Genomic DNA, 21,413 nt, shown 5'->3' on the forward strand with positions numbered 1-21,413 from the left:
GCTTCCCGTCACCTCGCGAAGCTTTATAGGGGGGAAAGCCTCACACACGCCGGCGGAGAGGGAGCGGAGGACGTGGGAGAGGAGCGCGGGCTGCAGCGACCCCTGCAGGCCGCACACCGGCGGCACAGACCGGGCAGCAGAGCCGCAGGAGCGCCGCTGACCGAGCTGTGAGACCTTTAGGTTCACATAATGATCAGAGACACGGGCAGTAAAAAAAAAAAAGGCACATTTATATTTTTATATCTTACATCAGATTTACGAGCTTTTTTTCAGTTCAGGTCATTTTTTTCTTCCCTTAATATTTAAATTATTAATATTTTTATTTATTCGTTTATTTTTTTTTATTATTATTTTTTTTTATTTGCCTTTAGCTTCACAGATTTTTGTTTATTTGTTTGTTTTTGATCAAAGACCACCACAAACCAAACGCTGGTTTGAGCGCGGAGTCAAGGAGGCCATTTGCGTGAAAAGGGAAAGACCATCTCTGAATGGAGGAGGGGACCTAAGGGTCCACCTGTCACCATCTTACACGCTGTGACTGCAGCCATTCCCCAACTCTCTGTGAATGGGACTCATGGCCATTAGACTGAAGAAGTCACCTGGATGAGTGACGAAACGTTTCTCCCACTGAAAACGTCCAGATGAACAGAATCAACTTTTGGAGATGTTTTTTCTCTACTCCGTTTCTATTTTATGGCACATTGCGTTGTTTTTTATATAACGTTATAATTCTTCATTTTTTGCTTTTTATGAATTACTTTTTTTTTCTTCAATTTTTTGGATGAGCTTAAGGCCGCTATCGAAGCATCCTGGGCCTCCATAACACCTCAGCAGTGCCACAGGCTGATTGCCTCCATGCCACGCCGCACTGAAGCAGTCATTTCTGCAAGAGGATTCCCGACCAAGTATTGAGTGCATAACTGAACATAATTATTTGAAGGTTAACTTTTTTTGTATTAAAAACACTTTTCTTTTATTGGTCGGATGAAATATGCTAATTTTTTGAGATAGGAATTTGGTTTTCATGAGTTATGTATGCCAAAATCATCAATATTAAAACAATGAAAGGCTTGAACTACTTCAGTTGTGTGTAATGAATCTCAAATATATGAAAGTCTAATGTTTATCAGTACATTACAGGAAATAATGAACTTTATCACAATATGCTAATTTTTTGAGAAGGACCTGTATATTTTCACTCCATTGTATTGTGGATGAAAAATTCATTTTGTACATTTTTGTATTTGAACCCTTTGGTTGTTTCTTATTCTGCAGCTAAAATTATTCCCACATGTTGCTTTATTAATAGGTAAAGCTGGTTTTGTTGAGTAACGTTAGCGTAATTAATAACACCATGTACATTCTGACCTCCATGATCAGAGCTGTTGATCGAGCTGAAGTTCACAGTGTTGAAGTTTTCCACAGCAGCAGGTGTGAGAAGCAGAGCAGACCTCCTCCTGCTGTCACTCGTTTTATTATATTTTATTATATATTTGTATTTATTATAGTATTATTATTTTTGTGCTGAATGCTGTTTTGGTCCAGTTTATCTGTTTTTGGTCTCTTTGTGTTTTGGTAACATGTTTCTTGTTCGAGTCCATTTTTCTTCTTCCTGTCGCAGACACTGTCTTAGTCTTTTTTTCTTATTTTTGCCTCTTCATGTCTTAATATTGTCTTGTTATCACCTTATTTATTTATACTTGACATCTTATTTTGTTTCATTTTTTCCTGTTTTTTTAACTTTATTTCCTTTTTCAGAATTTTTATCACTCTCTGGTTTTGATAACTTTGTGTTTTATTTGGTAACTTTTCTCTGATTTGACTTTATTTCCTTTTATTGTCACCTTTTTAAAAAATTCCTTTCATTCTTGTTTCTTTTCACGTTATTTGTCTTTGTGTCGCCTTTTCACGCCTTTCTGTCTTATTTTGGTTATTTGAAACTGTTTCCTTGTTACTAGCGTTGAGCACCTTTACTTTGAAAATCTTCCCGGTTTGTGTGTGTTTGGCACGACAGGGCAGAATGCGGAAGTTTGAGTAATATTAGAGAGGAAGAAGGCTTCGAGTCGAGCCTGAACTTTACAGCTGGAAACTTTATCTTCGTGCTCAGCGGCAGAAAACTGAACGGTGAGTTTGTTTCTGAACATTCGCGTTTTTATCGACTTCAAACTTTATCCTCACTTCCTGTTTTAGTGGTTACGTTACGTACATTTCAGGCCAGCATCAAAAATCGATACGAAGCTCACAGCACGTCCGTTTCACGAGGAAGTGCGACGCACGCCAGGCTTCATTCAGAATTAGGTCAATTTTATTTTCTAGGGTCGTTTCTGGAGAAAAGCGCTGAATTAAAATCATCGCAGAATCTTTAAATATTTAGTGACCGAGCCGCTCTTCACTTCGGCAGCAGCCTCTTCATCTTATCGTGTATTTGATCGCGGGCCGTGTGGGCTTAAAAAGTTGGTTTATCACTGAATTATCTGCAGAGTAGGGCCGTGCAGTGTGTTCAGTTTGTCGGGACACTCTGTAACTGGATCTGTAGCTGTCTACAATCAGACACTCGCTCATTATCAGCATTTCTCATTAAACTTCAGTGTTGTGGTTCAAATATGACTGCAAGATGGCCGGCTGGCTGATAGCTTCATAAACTGCTCTTATCACACCTGAGCTGTGCTCACCTGCCCGGATCACTTTCGCTTTCACTACTGTGAAAATGAGAAATTTATCAGAAATGTCCCCACAGCTCCACGGAGAAGCTCCACGGACGCGTGCAGAAATACATTCAGTGACTTTTTTAGCGCTTTTCACTTCAGTTGTACTGCGTGACGTCATGTCGACCTTATTGCTGTTTATGAAGACAAACGAGCCTGACGCCATATTTAGATCTTTAGTGAGCTTTTTTCTTTCACTCTGTTTGTTTTTTAAGGCGGACTTTAATGTTTCGGCTGCTCTGAAACAGGAGTTTCCCATCGCTGTGCATAAATACACTAAATCTTTCCTTGAATCCAGATCGCAGCCACCATCATTTCTCTGTGACTGCTTTAGTTTTCTGCTCAGCAGCTTTAACCTCACGTTCATTCAGCGTTTTAAAAACCTGTAATCTCACCTGCTGTTTAGGTGCAGCTGGAGATTATCATTATTATTACACAGATGAATAAATGTTAGTGTGATTTTAAACGTGGTCACGTGGTTCCTGTGGAAGTGGGCAAGGATTTGAAATATTATAAAATGATTTCATCTCCCGTTGAATGTGACGTAAAACCGGATTCAGTGACGTGTGTCCCTAAACGTGAGCCCAGACCCCCTGAATAGGCGGAGTCTTTGCTGATGCTGTTTCCGGTGCTTCTCCTCTGTGAAGAGATAAAGTGTTTAGCTGCTCTGATGGTGGGACGAGCTGTAATAACGCTGCTGTGCTCAGAGCTGCCACAGTTTTCAGCCTTTCCTCTCTTTTCACCATCACCATGGTAACTGATGCTGGCTTGAAGTGTGTGTTTAAAAGTGCCACGTCTGGATTCTTTAACAGTTTTTGTGCTGAAGGAATTTTTTATGTATGAAACCTGCTGAGCTGGAACTTACCGACTCCACTGAATGGAGGAACACCAGCGTTGAACGTAACCTGCTCTGGAGCAGGTTGGGGCAGCAGCATAGGTTGCCATGCTGATGTATCTTTGCGGTTATCCTTTATGGTTTACCTGACGGTCCAGGTAACCCTGAAGTTGCCTCTGTAAGCCCCAGGCCCTGCCCCGTGCTGCCGGCCTCTGGTGTGAGATTCGAGTGAAATATTAGCGCTGCAGGTTTTTGTCCCTTTTAGAGCAGAAACCACGAGTGTGTGGTGTTTGTGATCTGACCTGTCTCTGTTCTCTCTCTCAGCTCCATCATGGCTGACGCAGTTTATACTCCCACAACGACCCCAAACCCTGGAGACAGCTTCTGCCTGATCCCCTCGGCCCACCTGGACAGAAACCGCTTTATACTAAAAGTCGTTGAAGTGGTGAGTTCAAAGATGCTCAGACTCATGTGACTCTTCATTAGCCAATGAGATGCTTTCGTTTAGTCTATCCAGACTTACACTGGAGTACCAGGAGCATTCACTCACACCTGCAAACACACAAACTGTGTGAAACATTCAGGGTTTCCTCATTGTGTCAGCTCATTGGCTGAAACTAAAACGGGCAAAACTTAAACGTGTGTTTGCAGGTGTGCCGTAAAAGTCTGAGTCTGCTGAAATTAAGCTTCGTTTTTTTCACTTTACTTGTTTTGGATTACACTGAGCTGCTCTATGAGCTGACACTGTCCTCTGTCTGCTGCTGGCAAACACCTCTGCAGACTTTCAATTAAAACTGTTCAAGTAAAATATTCAGTTAAAAACAAAAATCATGACCTTCCTCAGATTTAAAATTAAATAATTAAAAGTTGTTTTTATTTTAAATCAATGATATTTAGTTGGAATAAGAATTATAGAGATTGGGAACATTTGGTGTTTAAACATTAATGTTGGTAAATGATTAAATCGTCCTTCAGAATAAGTTTCAGATATTTGTTGCCCGCTCTCAGGCTCTGGCCCGACCTGCACGCACTCTTTAAACTCCCTTTAACAGCGAGGATTGCGCCTCTGCAGGAAGACGGGCCGACGCCGGGCCCTTCCTGTGGAGAGGTGCCCAGTTTCCTGTCCGGTGAGGTGAACAGTAGCTCAGTCTGAAAGCTGTGACAGAAAAGCAGGTTTCTGATGCTTCAGAGAGGAAAGATTCATTATTTAGATGCTGAAACTGTGATTGTGTTTGGCATGTTGCCGAAACTTTGCCTCAGATGTCTTAAAAGACTCTTTGTCTCTGCTCCCTCACCTCTGACTCTGCTGTGGGTCTGATGTTTCTGTAACCATCCGCTGTGCAGCCCACGTGGTGCAGGAAAACAATGCAGCGGCTGCTGCTGCTGCTCTGTGACTTCCATGAATTATGCACATGTGCAGTGATTCTCAGTCAAACACTCTCAGGTTCTCCTGCAGCTCGGTGTTGGTGCAACAGAGTTCAGCTCTTTACATGTCAGAGCTACAGAAGGAGTAGCAGTGAGGAAACGCACATGCAAACACACAGGGCCTCGGGTGTGCGGGGGCCTCGGGTGTGCGGGGGCCTCGGGTGTGCGGGGGCCTCGGGTGTGCAGATCATAACTGTAGAGCCCAGAGAAAAGTGACCACTGACCATCTTCAGGCTGGACCGTGTGAGATGACCTGAAACGACAGGTGATGTCTTGGTGGCCAAGCCCAGCCGTGTAGCTGACAGGATCTATTATAGTTTCAGCTGTTTTCAGGGTCGTTACTGTGGAAACCCCCAAAAAACCAAAAGCGACCGGCTGCAGAGTCGATCCTCTGCGAGTCTCTGCAGGCTCACAGCCATCAGCTGACTGACAGGAAACACTGTGAGCGTGAGAAATGGTGACAGGAATTACAAATTACACAGTCTGCACTCATCACCGGTCTGTTAACGATGATGGTGACTTGTTTGCTGCTTTAAAAAAAAAGACTTGTAACTCTGTGAGCACCTGAGTTGGATCCATGCAGGTGAGGTGATGCTGTAATGTCCCGGCGGACTTTGGAAACATGCTAAATGGGTGAGGAGTCATGAAGGTAACGAACAAAAATATCATCGCAGTAGACAAATCCTCCTGGACTGAGACCAAAACAACTCTGCGCACATGAGCGCTGCTTTCAGGATTAAACCAGGTGGACTTGTGCTTTCACCTCAGTTTGTTTAGGACGTGCAGCACGCTCCTCACACGCCCTCCCTTCAGGCTGCTCAGAGCAGGAAATGCCTCCGCAGTTTGTGGTGCGCTCACAGTCCACTGCCAGTAATCAGACAGGAAGCTGCTGCACTCTCCTGCAGATCTCTGTTTAAAGCGGGGTTTGCAGCTGGAACCAGATGTTTAACGGAGCCGTGAACAGAGCTGATGTGTCTTAGTTTGACCTCACGAAGTGCTGACCTGCTCATATTTAATAACTCCAAAGGAAGGATCCGTCATCGGCATAGTTTCGTTTCATGAAGGATCCGTTCGCTTTTATTCTGAAAGTTCAGGTTCTGCTAACTAACTGCCCCCAGCACGTCCTGTCCCTCTGATCCAGTTCATACTGTGGTGGTTTTCGGCATCTCTTCAGTCTCTTGTGCGTCAGTCACACGTATTCCAGCAGCCGGTGGTGGACGGCAGCGCCCCCACCGTCATCGCCGACCGGCAGACAACTTTTCCAGCACTTCCTGATTATTTGCTCATCTGTTTGGCACAAAGTACTTCACAAACAAAAGAGCAGAGCAGAATTACGCGTGCGCCTGTGTACATGTATGTAATGATGTTCACAGCAGTGAAGCCCTCGCGGTGTCGCCTCTTTAACAGTTTGGCCGCGCTCCTCACAGATGAAGAGTCGTCTGAACCAACAGCAACACAAAACCTGCTGCTGAAGTCAGACGCTCTTAGATAAACCGTGTTACCGCCACGCACCGAACAACTGCACGGAAACACTCACGGCGTGAAACGGGCTGACATCTTTGAGTGTCGCACTTATGTCATCGTTCCAGAAACAAGAAGCGAAATCTGTGTCAGCGGCTTTCAAGCTGAATTTTTTAAAAGTGTCCCTGCATCAATGAATCAAGCAGATATTCATACACGCAGCAAAACAAACGCAGAGTCAGTTTCTGTCCCTCCATTCTCATCCACTAGTAGGGGGCGGAGACTATCCCAGCTGGCGTTGTACTCGGACAGGTCGTAAACACATTTATGTGTATGACTTGAATCCTTTTGTGTCCTGACCTGTGTGCACCGGAGTGAGGACATTTTTATTGCTCCCAGAGCTGCATGGCAACCACTGGTTGGTAGGAAAAATGTGTATCTTTTGTGCAGCAATATGGCGCAAGTTACCGGCAGTTTCACTGCGAGCAGTTAGCGAGTGTTTGGAAACACGTCTGCGATCTGTTCAGGACCAGAGCACTCACCCTGGTGCAGCTCTCTCTCTGCATCTGACCTCTGACCTCCAGCAGCCAGTCGAGGAACGTGCCATAGTGTCTGCAGGGGCACGAGGAAGCGCGTGTCGACAGGCCGCTGTATGTAGCACACGGGTGCAGGTGAAATGCATCAGCGCGATGATGATGGCCAAATAAGGTCTGTGACTTCCTGGTTACAGGAGATGGGGATGAGGTCGCTTTGGTGCTTTTAATGTGGAGGTTCTGTCTAAGCTGAAGTGTGAATCCACACATCCAGTCTGTGGCTCTCGGCTCCGGGCTCGGCGGCTTCTGCCTCACAAACATCATCGTCTCTTTCATGAGCAGAATTTAACAGCAAAACAGGAAGTGGAGGTTCGTTTGTTGGGAACTGTTTTCAGGACAGATTAATGCGTATTAGCAGCCGGACGGTGACGAGCGGGATGGATTCGTTAGCCGTGCTCCGTGGTGCGAGGGAACCAGTCGGTGTGTGTGTGTGTGTGTGTTTGTGTGTGTGACCTCTCTGTGACTGGATCTTCCTCATCCAGCAGCTCTTCAGGAAGCTGCAGAACGGGAAGTGAAAGTGTTGCGGAGCGGTCAGTTTGGCTGTCGTTAGCAGATCTCAGAGCTGCCGTTGCAACAGCTCAGTGAGGTGTTCGGTGGGAGAACGACGCCTGCATCCGGCCCTGGGAGTCTGGATGGAGCTGGCGCGGGTGGGTGCTGGGCAGAAAGAGGATGTGCGGTCAGATCTTTGTGAAACCTTCCTGCAAAATAAACTGGAACTCTGAAACAACTGAAAGCCACAGAATAAAGGAGGCCCAGTCTAATGTTTTTTCCATGTGGGCTCCACCAGGGCAGCTTTGCATGAGTCACAGTTCAAAATAATCCATGTTTATCCCCATACTCAGCCTTTGTCCACCTAAACTTCTGATTGGCTGCCCCTCATAACTACAGGTTTGTAATTCAGGTTGTAGCATTGCATTACACTTAACCCCAGTCACCACATGCATGTGCAGTCTGCCTCCAACCTGTTCATCCACAGAGGTGTAGTTAACACAGCTGATCGTTTGGGTGGATGTAGGCATTAGAAATAAATCAGTTCCTCAGTGATGTGTAATGTCTGAAGATCACTGCAGGCAGAGGACGCCGTGTTTCTGTTTCCTTCAGCTGTGAGAGATTCGAACAAACTGACATTAATCAGTTTTTTGCATAAATCATTTAGATCATCCTCATGTTGCTGCTTATTGTCTTTGTTTTAATGATGTTAGAAAAAATGTAACAACGTGTTAAAGTTGCTGCACAGATTCATGAGAATCGCTAACAAACACACACGTGCGCCTCCCTGAAGGTTAAAGCACCGTGTTTGCTGTTGTCCAGCTTCAATCCCTGCCTCTCCAGGTGCTTTCACAATAAAAGCTTCCCACTGTCTCAGTGTAAGTTTATTGTGAAGCAGACAGGAAGCGCTGAGTGAGTTTTTAACAGCAGCTTCACTGTGGAATCGTGCGGGGATTCCCACTGTGAGTTTAACCCCAGTGTGATACGTCAGCTGAGTGAAGGTGACACGGCTGCAGGTGCTGACGGCGCGCTGATTCACGCCGGGTCACGTCTGTCTGCAGCTCGCTCACCTGTCTGTGCTGAACAGGAAGTCTTTCGGGAGGATTTCAGGGTGTGCACGCTGGCCCGTGTACATCCGTCAGGTTTCTAAAATCCAGCGTTTCACGAGTGACGCATTTTTATTTTGTGGGAAACGGGACGCTAAATACTGTCAGTGTTTTCATTACTGCAACACATCAAACTTCTGCTTTTACAGCAAGATGAAAGGAAAAGAAGAGCTGCTGTTTTTCACACGAGCGACCGCAGAGCCGAACGCAGCCGGGTGTCGATGGAATTTACTGCAGCACTGTTTAAATATAGAGCGTTCATAAAAGAGGGCCATAAAGAACAAAACACATCTAAGACGCTGAGAAGGATCTGGACTTGTTGTAGTGAAGCTTAATGGAGCGTAAAGCCCTGATTTAAATGAGCTCAGATGTTCACGAGCAAAGGCACCAAAAGCTGCTTCACATGTGAACCCTTTAAAGCGTAATAGGAGGAACCATCAAAGTGACCTGAGCAGTTTCTGTCATATTTCAGGCTCATTGTGGAACCAAATGACTCTGTGTGCATCAGAATTCAGTGAGTGCAGCTCATTTGGAAAAAACAGGTTTCACCGCAGACTCTCTGTTCCAGGTGACCTCAATTTCATGCAAGTCCACAGTTTCCAACCTTAACAACATGTTTAGATTTATTTATATGAGGTTGTGCATCGAAGGTGAGACGAAGCTGTCAGCGTGGAGTTCCACATTACCACCCCGGGACGAGAGCGTCTTCACCCGCCCCGTTCTGCAGATTCGTCTCTTCATGTCTTCATTCAGTTCCCTAAAATAAACCACTTTGGACATGATGGAGGAGATCCAGCACCAGTGACTGACACATGGTGGAGGTCTTCTACTGAGCGACGTAGAAACAGCAGAGTTGCACGAGAAGGTGCCGGTGAAGGTTCTTGATTTCCACCTTCCACCCACTCGCTGTGTTTCTGATTTGAACAGTCTGATGGTGGCAGCCTGACTGATGACAGTGATGGCAGAATTCAATCTTTGCATATTTATGTTCATATAGTTCATATAGTGTGGGGAAGTGAGAGCAGATGACTCAGGATGTGCAGGATGTCAATGATGGGCACAAACACAGTGGCAGTATTTACAGAAACACTCAAAAGTCACTCAGATTCTCTCACGTCTCATGTTTTCTGCTCCTAGAATAAAGAAATACGCGTCCCTAAAAATAACCTGTTGGTGGTACAGAACAGTGTCAGAACATGTAATCAGATTACTGACAGAGAATGAGTCATGTCGGTGTTTCTGACTGAAGGATAAAAGTATTGGCGCCTTAAACCTTCGTCCAGAGGAGAGCCGCTCTCGGCCCGCTGACGTCAGGCGGTCTGCTTTTCGCTCTGTGGTTCTGGGTTTGTCTGTCTGAAGAAAAGCACAAAGCCTTTTTATAACCTAAGGCTCACTTTAACATGGAATATTCCTACAGTTAAACTCGCCGCTGTAACGGAGACAGAGGCTGCCGTTCGGCTTAACCACGAGGATAAACACGCAACAGCGAGAGGAAAGTATCCCTGCACACGTGCACGGCTGTTTAAAGACTCTGGTAGTTCATATTTAACTATGTTTGTTCCTCCTGATTCCTGATGATCCCGACTTTGGTTCCTGGTTCTTATCTGTTGGCGTAACGATCTCTCCTGGCTCTGGACGAGCGGCGACTCTACTCTGAGCTCTGTCTTTATGCTCATTTTGGCAGCTTTACTCCACCCGGAGGTCGCGGTGTGAAGAAGCCGACGGGACGGCGTCACCTGCAGAAAGCAGGCGTGCAGCTCTGACACGCTCCTCAAACGTTTCAGACAGAGCAACTCTGGCAGGCTTGGACTTTCTCGAGAGTGCATTCGACACATCATCGTGTACTTACATCTGGACCAATCAGAGCACAGTAGTGTCATTTCTTAAAGTTTCTGTCCTGACAAGTGGTCAGAGAGTTGGTGTGGTCCTGACTTCCTCCTTCCAGCAGTTAGTGGAAGCTCCACATCAGCCATCCTTCTGCACTGCGCTGCTCTCTGAGTCATTTAAAGGTCAGTTTACATTCACAACACGCGTATTTCTGATTTCTGTGTTTGGAGCCTGGAAGAGCTCAACCACGAATTCCTCCATGTTTGTAGTCCAAACATCCCCCGCCCCCCTGCCTAGGCCCATACTGCCTCTCTTTCAGGTCCCCAAACTCGGGGGGTCTGAGGGGTGAAGCGCTCCTATCGGCTCCTGCTGGTTTGCAGATCTCGTGGTCTCGCCGCTGTGGTGGTTCAGATGTGCTCAGGGCGTCCTTGCGATGGCTGCTGGTGTGGAGCAGTTGCTGTTGTTGCCGCCCACACAGATCGGAGCGGTCGGAGCGGTTCGACCACAACTTCTAATGAAACGCAGCAGAGCTGGCGCCTTTGTGTTGTCACGCCGGCCTGAAACTGCCAGCAGCTGCTCAGACTGGAAATACACGTCACATTCCAGTTTGTCAGCTCACATCAAACAAGCTGGCTTCATCTCAGATAAGAGGACGAAAAGACGAATACACGAGGCAGCAGCTGACAGAGACTGAAGGTCTCAGTTTCCTACAGGAAGAGGAAGTGGTGACTGTCGGGTCAGTTTCTCCCAGTGTGTCATAGTTGCAGCGTTCGATGCCGGGAGCAGACGTGCAGAATAAAACTGACAAATCAAACACGCAGAGCGCTTTTGGCCCCTCGTGAATATGTGAGCTGCTGAAGAAGCTTTTAGTGGGAAAAGTGAAACAAAATAACATTTCATGCAATTATTTCTTCATAATCACCAAAATGTCTGACAAAATATGAGAATAATCATTATTATTATCATTGTTCGTGCTTTAACGCAGGGATGTCAAACTGCAGCCCACTTTGATCCTGAGTGGGCCGGTCCACTGAAACTACACGTTTTATTCTAAGACTCAGGTTTAACTTGATGAACCTGCAGATCCATAGATCATTTTTTATTCAACTAATAAAAGACGCATCACGAGAATCTCTGCAGCCGTGGTTTCACAGGCTGTGACAGATTCACAGTAGTGTTCACAGGTCGGTCTCTGCTTTAGGAGAACATCTCGCTTTAACACGCCGACTGTTTGATGTATGAAGCAAACAGGAGTGGTCCTAGGAGCGATCCCTGGGGCACACCCTGACTTATATTTCTATTCTATCCTCACCTGTGCTGACCTCCTGTTTCTCCCTCAGGTGCTCTCCTTCATTGCCTTCATCCTGGAGGAGACGGTGGACAGCTGCTTCAGCTGCTCTCCTCTCTACTTCTTTGAGTTCGTCAGCTGCACGGCCTTCCTCTTCACCCTGCTGCTGCTCGTCCTCCTTTCCACTAAGCTGCACAAAAAAATCGGCATCGAGGACTGGTCCAAAGTGGTAAGAACCTGAAGATCACGTTTCAGTCCGACTCTTCTCCGCTGATGAACGGCTGCAGGTTAGCTTAGCATTAAGGCTGGAAACAGCTGGCCAGGCTCAAGATAATTAAAAGTGACATTAAAAATAGTAAAGGAAGGGAAAATAATATAAAACTATATTATTGAGAAATAAAAGCTACACAGGTGAGTATTTCAAAACTAAATGAGTGATTAGAGACGGTCCCACTCTGAGTATTGGAAACGTCTAAACAGTCTCTGAATCTGAACAGAGTTCATGTCTGGCTTTATTTAGAGTCACTTCCTCTTTCAGAGCACACTTTCATCTTTGATGGTCTTTGTTCAAACCCACTTCAAACTACAATAACGACCCGATCGACAGTCATTAGAGGAGCAGGTTGTTACATACATGTTCAAAGTAACCCGAGTTTGGCTTCCACAGTCAGATCGTGAGTGTATACTCGAGTCGGCCCAGCACTCGTTCATGTAGTCAGAGCAGCTGTCCAGAGAGTGCTGAACTAGCATTAACCCAGCAACACATGATGCTCGGGCTGCGTATTATTCATATTTCAGTCCTTTGACTTCAGTTTATACATTTAATTTTGTATCGTTTTGAATTTCTGGACAGATGAGGAACTATTTGTCTTGTTACTATTTTTAACCTTTGCTTGACTAAAAAAACGTCTTTGCATTGGTTCACTGAGCTGCAGCATCAGAGCACGGACAGCCCGGCGTGCTTTCTGTCTGTGATGCCAGAGTAACCCTGAGGGAGTCGGGTACTCGTGTGAGTACTCGAGTAAAATCAGTCTGAGGAGGGTGCGCGGCGGTGCCGTTTGTCCCGGCTCTCCTCCTGCGAGCTTTGCTGTCGTCTCGCACCAAAATGAAAACAGACGGTTTATTTTAGTCTCTCACTGATGACACTTCCAGATGATGTTTCCCGCTCAGTCCTTCATCTTACAGCGTGGGCGCAGTGAAACTCGAAAACGAGAAGCGGACGATTTTCTTTTTGCAAATTCAGACTCAGCAGGGTGGAAAATCTTTGCATGTGGAGCTGCGAGTGCACCAGCTGTTCTAAACCTAATGAAGGTGCCAGCTTCAATCGAACCCTCGCCCTTTCCTTTAGAGTGGTGCCTCTTTGCCTCTCTCTGATTGGCTGAGCACAAACCAGGCTGCACCGACGCCCCCACCTTTTTTATTTTTATAGAGATGAGGTTTAAAGTTGGCCAGTCAAACAACGCCTTCCTGTTAAATCATTCACGTGGAAATGATTCATCTAAATAAAGATGCTCATAAATAACTTAAGATTAAAGTAATTAAAGCGTTCCCTCATTTTCACGTCCACATGGAAAAAAACCTGCTCTGAACTTTGAAGCAGGAAAGCGTGGGATTGGATGCGAGGAGGGGGAGGAGTCAGAGGGGCACAAGCATAAAGAGTTTGGTCCAGTAAAGTTGGCGTGAGTTCACGGTTGGTATTTGCAGCCGTTTAAAGGCCGATCTTTGAGAAATGGTGGAGCAGCTCCGGGATCATGGTGTCAGCCTTAACTCTGCTGACAGAGACGCTGCTTCCTCTGCTTTTTCAAAGTTTAAAAGTCATGCAGGTGAGCGTGGACAGGAAACAGGAAACTGAAGGCCGAGCCTTTCCGCTGCACTGATTTTCAGCGGCGCTCTCTCTCCACCGGAGGCCTCAGCACCACCTTCGTGTGTGGAAACACTTTTATTTTAGGTTACCTGCCTGAAATAAAAAGAGGAACACAACAACGACCGCAGCGTGGTGCTCTCAATTCAGTTCAATTCAATTTTATTTACACAGCGCCAAATCACAACAACAGTCGCCTCAAGGAGCTTTATATTGTACAGTAGATCGTACAATAATATATTCAGAGAAAGCCCAACAACATATGACCCCCTATGAGCAAGCACTTTGGTGACAGTGGGAAGGAAAAACTCCCTTTTAACAGGAAGAAACCTCCGACAGAACCAGGCTCAGGGAGGGGCGGGGCCATCTGCTGTGATTGGTTGGGGTGAAAGAAGGAAGACAGGATAAAGACATGCTGTGGAAGAGAGACAGAGATTAATAACAGATATGATTCGATGCAGAGAGGTCTATTAACACATAGTGAGTGAGAAAGGTGACTGGAAAAGAAAAACCCAATGCATCATGGGAATCCCCGGCAGCCTACGTCTATTGCAGCATAACTAAGGGAGGATTCAGGGTCACCTGGTCCAGCCCTAACTATATGCTTTAGCAAAAAGGAAAGTTTGAAGCCTAATCTTGAAAGTAGAGATAGTGTCTGTCTCCTGAATCCAAACTGGAAGTTGGTTCCACAGAAGAGGGGCCTGAAAACTGAAGGCTCTGCCTCCCATTCTACTTTTAAATACTCTAGGAACAACAGTGTCTGCTCAGACAGCTGACGAGCCACAGAGTTCTTCTTCATCGTACCAATTAAAGAGAAACCTCAACATGCCCGCAAAGAAACACCAGACAGGAACAGCAGCAGCTAAATTTTCACATTAAGAGCATGTTGTCATAAGGAAGCATGATGGGAGGCATTTTAAGCCCACACTTCCACAGTCAGTGATCAGAGGTGACCTGTTCCCATCTGTTTTATTCCTGCTGCATATGAGGGGCAGCCAATCAGGAGAAAGTTGTCTTAGAGGGAGGGAGAACTCTAATGGCGGTCCGAGTGTGTGTGTGTGTTTTCTCTGTGGGATCTTTGTAAATTAAATGAAACTGAACAAAAGAACAGAGGAGCTGAGCATTGGTACCACAGCGAGCGCCCGCCAGCTGTGGTGTGTTTAAATACGAGACGAGTACGAGCGGTCGAGCTTCGTTAGCCTCAGAATGATGGACTTATTCATTCCCGCTAAACAATGAATTAAAACGAGATACGGCCCCAAACTGAAAGCGTGAACCGGACCGTGGATGCAGACACGCCCTACACCCGCCACAAGTCACACAAAGTCTAAAGTCTGAACTTGGTTTTATCGCAGCTACAACTTTAAAGACGTCCCAGAGTGAAACTGTGAGGCTGGAAACAATCAGAGTGAATGAATGAAGATTTCTGGACTGTAAAAAGCTGCTTTTCCTCATTTGCCTCCTGCAGCTGTGCAGCCTTCACAGCTGGAGCATGTGCACACACACACACCACTGTGGCTGAAAACCAGTAAAAGCTGTCATATACCGGCGTGATGCTGCCACCTACAGTCTGCAGACTGAACTGCAGTTGTAGCCTCTAGTCCAGTGGTTCTTAACCTTGTTGGAGGTACCGAACCCCACCAGTTTCATATGTGCATTCACTGAACCCCTCTTTAGTGAAAAATAGAATATGATTTTTTTTCAAATTCAAGACATAGATATGTTTTTTACTGGTGCACAAAATGAGCCGTGCATGTCACGGCGGAGGCTCTGCCGAACCCCTGAGACCGACTCACCGAACCCCGAGGGTTCGATCGAACCCAGGTTAAGAACCACTGCTCTAGTCAGAGTCTTTGAACTTAGAAGTGACTTTGAATCTGCACTCGTGCGTTTCTTACAGATGGTGTGGAAATTGAAAGAGTTCTTGAACACAAGTTTCTTGGTGTGATTATAGATGATACATTAAACTGGAAGTCTCATATAAGTCATATACATAACAAAATTTCAAGAAGTGTTTCAATCTTGAGTAAAATAAAACACATTCTGGACCACAAATCACTCCACATTCTCTATTGTTCCCTGATTGCACCGTATTTGCATTACTGTGCAGAGGTTTGGGGCAATACTTACAAATGTTCGCTATCATCAATCTTTATATTACAAAAAAAGGGCCATAAGGATAATCCATAAAACCGGTTACAGAGATCATACAAATCCACTATTCTTAAAATCAAAAATTCATAGATTTGGTTCATTTTCTCACTGCACCAATTATGTATAAAGCAATAAATAACCTGCTTCCTGACAATATTCTAAAACTGTTTTCTAAAAGGGAACGGGGATACAATTTGAGGGGGGAATTAAATTTAAAACATCCCTGTATCCGCACAACATTAAAAAGGTTTTGCATCTCTGTGTGTGGAGTGAAGCTGTGGAACAGACTAAGTAAAGATATAAAGCAACGTCTGAGCACGGTGCAGTTTAAACAGCGGTTTAAGGATGTGGTTTTTACAGGGTACAGGGAGGAGGCAGAGATTTGATAGGGTGTTCTTGTCCAATATTTTCACATGTGTGCGGGTGCACGGGTATGTTGGTATGAGTATATATATCTGTAGGTTGTGTATCCTTTGAGGTGTTACTGGGGTTATTAAATATGTGTGTATGTGTATATGTGTATGTATGGATAGATAGAAAGACATACATATAATTAATACATTTATTTTTAAAAAATACACGTAACATGTAATGTAATTGTAAGGAGGTATTTCTGTAGTCTATTGATTACTAAACAGTGGAAAAGGGGTGGGATTAAATAAGCTTACGCTTCCTGCTCCTGTTTGAACATGAAAGTTATTTGTAGTTGTGGTTGCTCGTTTTCCTTTTGTTTTGCTTTGTTTGTTTGTCTTGTAATTCTATGTTGTTACACTTTTTCAACATGTTCAAAATAAAGATTCCATCCATCCGGTCAGAGTCCGGAGTGTTACAACTCAGATGGATCAAAACATTTTAACACACATTTATTCCAAGACTGTTGATGGATCGTAGCTCTGAATGTGAACTTGGACTTTGATAAACCAAAGTGTGGATGTTTGGCTCTGTGTGTTTGATTCAGGATTTGGTTTGGAAGCTGTAAGCGGGCAGGATTGTCTCGATGAAAGTCTGTCACATGTGAGGTATTACAGTGAGGCCGTGAACGGTGAGTCGAGGGTTCAGCGTGCTGAAATAATCCAGACTGAAGGCTCAAAATGAAGCTTGTGTCGCTGTTGTACGTCACGCTGCAGCGCCTCCAGTTTGAGAAAAGTCCACCTTTATTGTTTTTATTGTTCCGGTCAGATTGAGGGCAGCGACTGGGAGACTGTCGGAGGCGCTCGTCTCACCTTCTTCTTCTTCTCTTTTACAGGACTTGATTTACACCGGGGTCATCGCTCTGCTGCTCTTCATCTCCTCCTGCGTCTTCGCCACAGACCGCGGCCATTTGGTTCAGGCGACCGTTGCTGTGGTGAGAAAACGTCCTCGGACTCACACTACCCTCCTTTCCTACCTCCTGAATCTTCCTTTTTCTTTCCTTCTATACCTCCTCCTTTCCTTTCCTTCCTGGCTGACAGTGTGTTATCAGATCACCTACAGCAGCGCTCTTCTTCTTCTCTGTCGTCCAGGTCTTTGGCTTCTTGGCGACTGTGGCGTTTTTCGTTGACATCGGCCTGATGGTGAAGAGCCACGGGCTTCCCTTCCTAAACAAGGACAAGAAGCAGGAGCACACTAACGGCATCCAGCCGCCGGCAGAGGAGGAAAGACTCAAACCCGAGACAGCTTAAGCATCTTTCTGCTCATACGCGTGAGGCCGCTCATTACTTTTCCCAATATTCCTCTAATATGATGATGAAGGGGCGGAGCTTCCAATGCTGACCTCACGTCCATTTTTTTTCTTTTTAAATCCGGTTTGTAGTTCTTTTCCCAGCGCTGAGGGCGCTCTCTTCAGAAATCGGTTACCCGTCATCACCCTGTCGCTGTGCAGAGCGCCAAAAACGAGAGACACTAAAACCACCGAACCACTAAATCTTCTGCTGTAGTTTAGATTGTAGGATTTATTTTTACGCAGTTTGTGATAAACGCTTTGCTTTATCGTCCTGTTGTCATAGAAAGAATCACAGAATGAAGTGTTTTTGAAGGCGTCGGCACCGATTGGTCCAAGTCTCTCCAGCAGAATCCTGATTTTAAAATATATTCTCCTTAGTTTTAATTTGAATGAAATGTTGCACACTTTTACCTCCTCAGGAAAATATTCCTGAAGTACCGTCTGTGTCCCTGAACGCCTCACGATGCTCAGGTTGAGACTGAGAGCGTGTTAAAGTCCACACAGTAGCTGCTGAGAGAGCAGCGGTTTGTCACGATTCGGCCAATTATTCATCATTCTTACTCGTGTTGAAATGACTCAGTGTCCAGCAGGGGGAGACGTCTGGTTGTTTAGTTGTTGCAGATGAGTTAAAGTTCTTTTTTTATTTCATTTTTTTATCTGGACCCTGTGGAAATGCAGTCCTTTGCCAAATGTGCCTTAGTCCTCCTTAAATTTCTCCCCGTGGACCAGTCAGGTTTATCCATAGCCTGTATCTAAAAGATGGACCTAGCTGCTGTGACATCACCCATTGGTTGGTGATGAAGGCTTTTTTAAACGCTTTCACGTGAAACGAGCGACAGACTGTTTGATGATCTCGGTTTGTTTTCCTACCAGAGTCGTCGCCCCCTGCTGGACGTTACAGAGCATTAGTTTTCAGGTCTTTTAATGTTTGGTGTCACTCTTGACGTCATTTTAAAAGCGAAATTGTTCTTTTTATTTTTAAACTTAGTTTTTTACTTCCTGTTTGTGTTTGATATCTTTGATGCCGTGTAGTCAAATATGAATATCGGGGGTAGTTTAGCAAAATCAGCTCAGAGCTTTTAATGATCTCTTTTAATGCTTTTATTAACTGTTATCACTAATTATTGCCTTGATGTTGGGCTCAAGCGCATCAGAGTTCAAATCATAGTGACTCTTGGTGATTCTAATCGCTGACGTGTGAATGTGTTAAATGAAACAATGAAAGGGTGAATATCAAAGTGTTTGTTTGAGGTTTTCTTGTCTTTACTCTCTGCTGTTGGCGGCTGAAGCTGATGTAGCTGCGGGTGTGTGAGGGCGTCGTGGATGGGAAGCCTCCACAGCCGGCAGCGTCATTAAAAAGAAAAGACAGAAATTACACTTGAAAATGATACTGCGTGCCTACAAATGATTTAAAATTGGAATGTAAGAGGAATCGAGCTCTTTGAGCAGAAATTCTCCTTTTCTTCCTGTTAGAAGCAAGTCCTCCCTCCCCTCTGTCACTCGCTGATGGGGTTTCTCACCAGTACTGTCGGGCACCTTGGAGTCCCTCCCCCTTCTCTGTTGTTGTGAACGTGTTTGTGGTTCAGTAATCCTCCGTCCCACTCACACCCACTCACACCCACTCAAACTTCACTAAAGTCACATCAAACTCTAAATCAGTTTTATGCCCAGAAAATGAAGCGGACTGCAGTTTAAAGGCAAACATCCATCTGTTTTTGTTTGTGGTTTTTTACTACAAATGTGATATTTTTAAATGTTTAATTATAAAAACTGTTTTTTCTTTATTTCTGAGGTCTCATATTTTTTATCTTTTTTGTTTGTTTTTTTTAAATTGCGTCCATTTTTCCAAAGTCTCAGGAGACAAAATAAAGTCACATTCAACATTTTTTTGTTAAAAAAATGAAATCAGTGAGAAGTTTGAAATTCAGAAACATTTGAGAGCACATGAAGCAGCAGACTAACAAAGGACGGTTTTTATACAAACTTCTCTACATTTGTGAAAATGAAAAACACTTTATGATGACGAGGACATTTGTTAGTAATCAGAGTACACTGGAACACTTTTTCTGTGTGTGTCAGACAATCCAGAAATCTGAAATCATTTCTATTTGGGACCAAGTAAAGTTTATTTTCAAGACAGAAAGCCCGTTTGTTTTGTATATAAGTTTCTCTGATGTTTGGCAGCCTGTGTGTGAACATACAGTTATGATTTCATTGTCTGTAATAAATTGCTGCAGTTTCTTTCTGTCACATGATAAAGAGATTTTCAATAAAGAAACGTGTTCAGTTTCTGTTTTCACCCACATACATGGAAAACTTTTTGGACTGAAGGTGAGTTCTAGAAAAATCTGACCTCGTGTTAAAACCCAACAGAGAAATGGTGTCAAAGCACCCACAGCTTCAGGAGGGCCTCTGAGGAACTCTTCATTAAAATTACATCAAACTTATGACCTAATAAATATATTACTCACAATGAGGGAGGGGCTTCAGAGAGGGTGTGGACATTTTTGAGCCATGTGACCTCCAGTTGGTGGAAAGTGCAGACTGACGCACAGAGCAGTGTGACGGTTTCACCTCTGATGAACTTTTTATCACCACTGGATCAGGTTACTCTCAGTCTTCATTAGTTTTACTGAGTGCTCGTTAATATTAACGTGTCAGAATCAGGAGACTTTGTTTCCATTATACATCAAAGTGCAACATGCACAGTAAAAGTAAGAAAGAAAAAAGAAGTACTGTGGGTAGCTGTGTGATCATGTGTGTATATGCCAGGGGTCGGCAACCTGCGGCTCTTTAGTCCTTATACTGCGGCTCCGCCTGGTTTGGGCAAATAAATTAGAAGTATTTCGCTGAAGTGTATTTTATTTGTGTTTAGTTCTTTTTTAACTTGTAGTTCTAAATTGGAAGATTATTGTGATATTGAAATATAAAAATAAAATTATATTCTATTATTTTTCCATCGCTCAAAATAAGCATCACACTCGCTGAAGCCGGTGTACCCGCCGAAACCCCGTGCATTTATCGAGACTTTCAACCCCAGGTAGGCCAATTACGGATCTCCGGATCCACATTATGTCAGCAGCTGTTCTCCACCGTGAACTATGTTAAAAACAAACACCGCTCACGCCTCACAGATGACAGCTTACAGTCCTGCGTAAAGATGAAAGTGACTTCGTACAGCCCCGATTTGCGGACGCTGTGCACAGAGGTTCGGGACCAGAAGTCTCATTGTAAACATATCACGGCAGACTCGACGATGTTTCCATGAGCATGCTTTTCAGCATCTCTTTATTGACCACTGTTCACACACGGTTGCTGTACGTATACAGCCGGCTGTAGCTTTTCAGCTCACAGCCCGACAACACAACAGCACAGATGGCGCAGACGTAAAGGCGGCGAGGCGTGACTGCGGGTGCCGCTCAGGTGCGTCCGACTCCCCTGCAGCGGCACTGCAGACCACGCCCCGCCGCACGCATTAACCAGGTAAAATACATATTTAGGCAGAATTTTGCAAATATCTATTTTTCATTTTTCAGCAGCATAGAGCTTTTTTCCACTTACTTTTTAAAAGTCAGGTCAAAGCTCCAACAGCCCAAAGGCGATATAAGGGTGGCGGCTCACAACAGTTTTTGTTTGCTACATGGATCATTTTAGTTCAGCTGGGTGTCTTTGCTTTTGTTATATTTCTTTAAGAGTTCAAAATGTGTTGATTACATAAATAAAATGTAATTTTCTCTGTAGCACTTCATGGATTTCATAAGCAGCACACCTTAGTTGTTCACACAAAGCACAAAGGTAAAAAACAATATATACAGTGTTATCTTCATTTTAGATGTCAAAAAGTATTTGCGGCTCCCAGTGTTTTCTTTTGTGTGGAAACCAGGTCCAAATGGCTCTTTGGGTGTAAAAGGTTGCAGACCCCTGGTATATGCAGATGACAATGACATCAATAAGTCTGACATCATCA

General features: G+C 44.6%; 1 protein-coding gene across 2 annotated transcripts; it reads left to right on the forward strand.

Annotated features, from left to right (window-relative positions):
* Positions 1-1,990: 1,990 nt before the first annotated feature.
* cmtm6 (CKLF-like MARVEL transmembrane domain containing 6) lies at positions 1,991-19,751 on the forward strand. 2 transcript variants are annotated; one of them, XM_031726664.2, is made up of 6 exons: positions 1,991-2,124; positions 3,865-3,985; positions 11,782-11,958; positions 16,991-17,089; positions 17,247-17,425; positions 17,537-19,751. In XM_031726664.2, exons 2-5 carry the CDS (start codon positions 3,872-3,874, stop codon positions 17,403-17,405), a joined length of 549 nt encoding a protein of 182 aa, XP_031582524.1. In that variant the 5' UTR covers positions 1,991-2,124; positions 3,865-3,871; the 3' UTR covers positions 17,406-17,425; positions 17,537-19,751. The 2 variants fall into 2 exon arrangements, with proteins under 2 accessions (XP_031582524.1, XP_031582523.1); XM_031726663.2 differs by having other exon boundaries at positions 17,247-19,751.
* The last annotated feature ends 1,662 nt before the right edge of the window (positions 19,752-21,413 follow it).

Source organism: Oreochromis aureus, linkage group 11 (genome assembly GCF_013358895.1).
Source record: "Oreochromis aureus strain Israel breed Guangdong linkage group 11, ZZ_aureus, whole genome shotgun sequence".
Classification (NCBI taxonomy): domain Eukaryota; kingdom Metazoa; phylum Chordata; class Actinopteri; order Cichliformes; family Cichlidae; genus Oreochromis; species Oreochromis aureus.

Coding starts and splice junctions, on each gene's coding strand:
- cmtm6 (XM_031726663.2), top strand. CDS start 3,872: ATGGCTGACGCAGTTTATACTCCCACAACGACCCCAAACCCTGGAGAC. Junction 3,986..11,781: donor TACTAAAAGTCGTTGAAGTG/GTGAGTTCAAAG, acceptor TTTCTCCCTCAG/GTGCTCTCCTTCATTGCCTT. Junction 11,959..16,990: donor TCGAGGACTGGTCCAAAGTG/GTAAGAACCTGA, acceptor TCTCTTTTACAG/GACTTGATTTACACCGGGGT.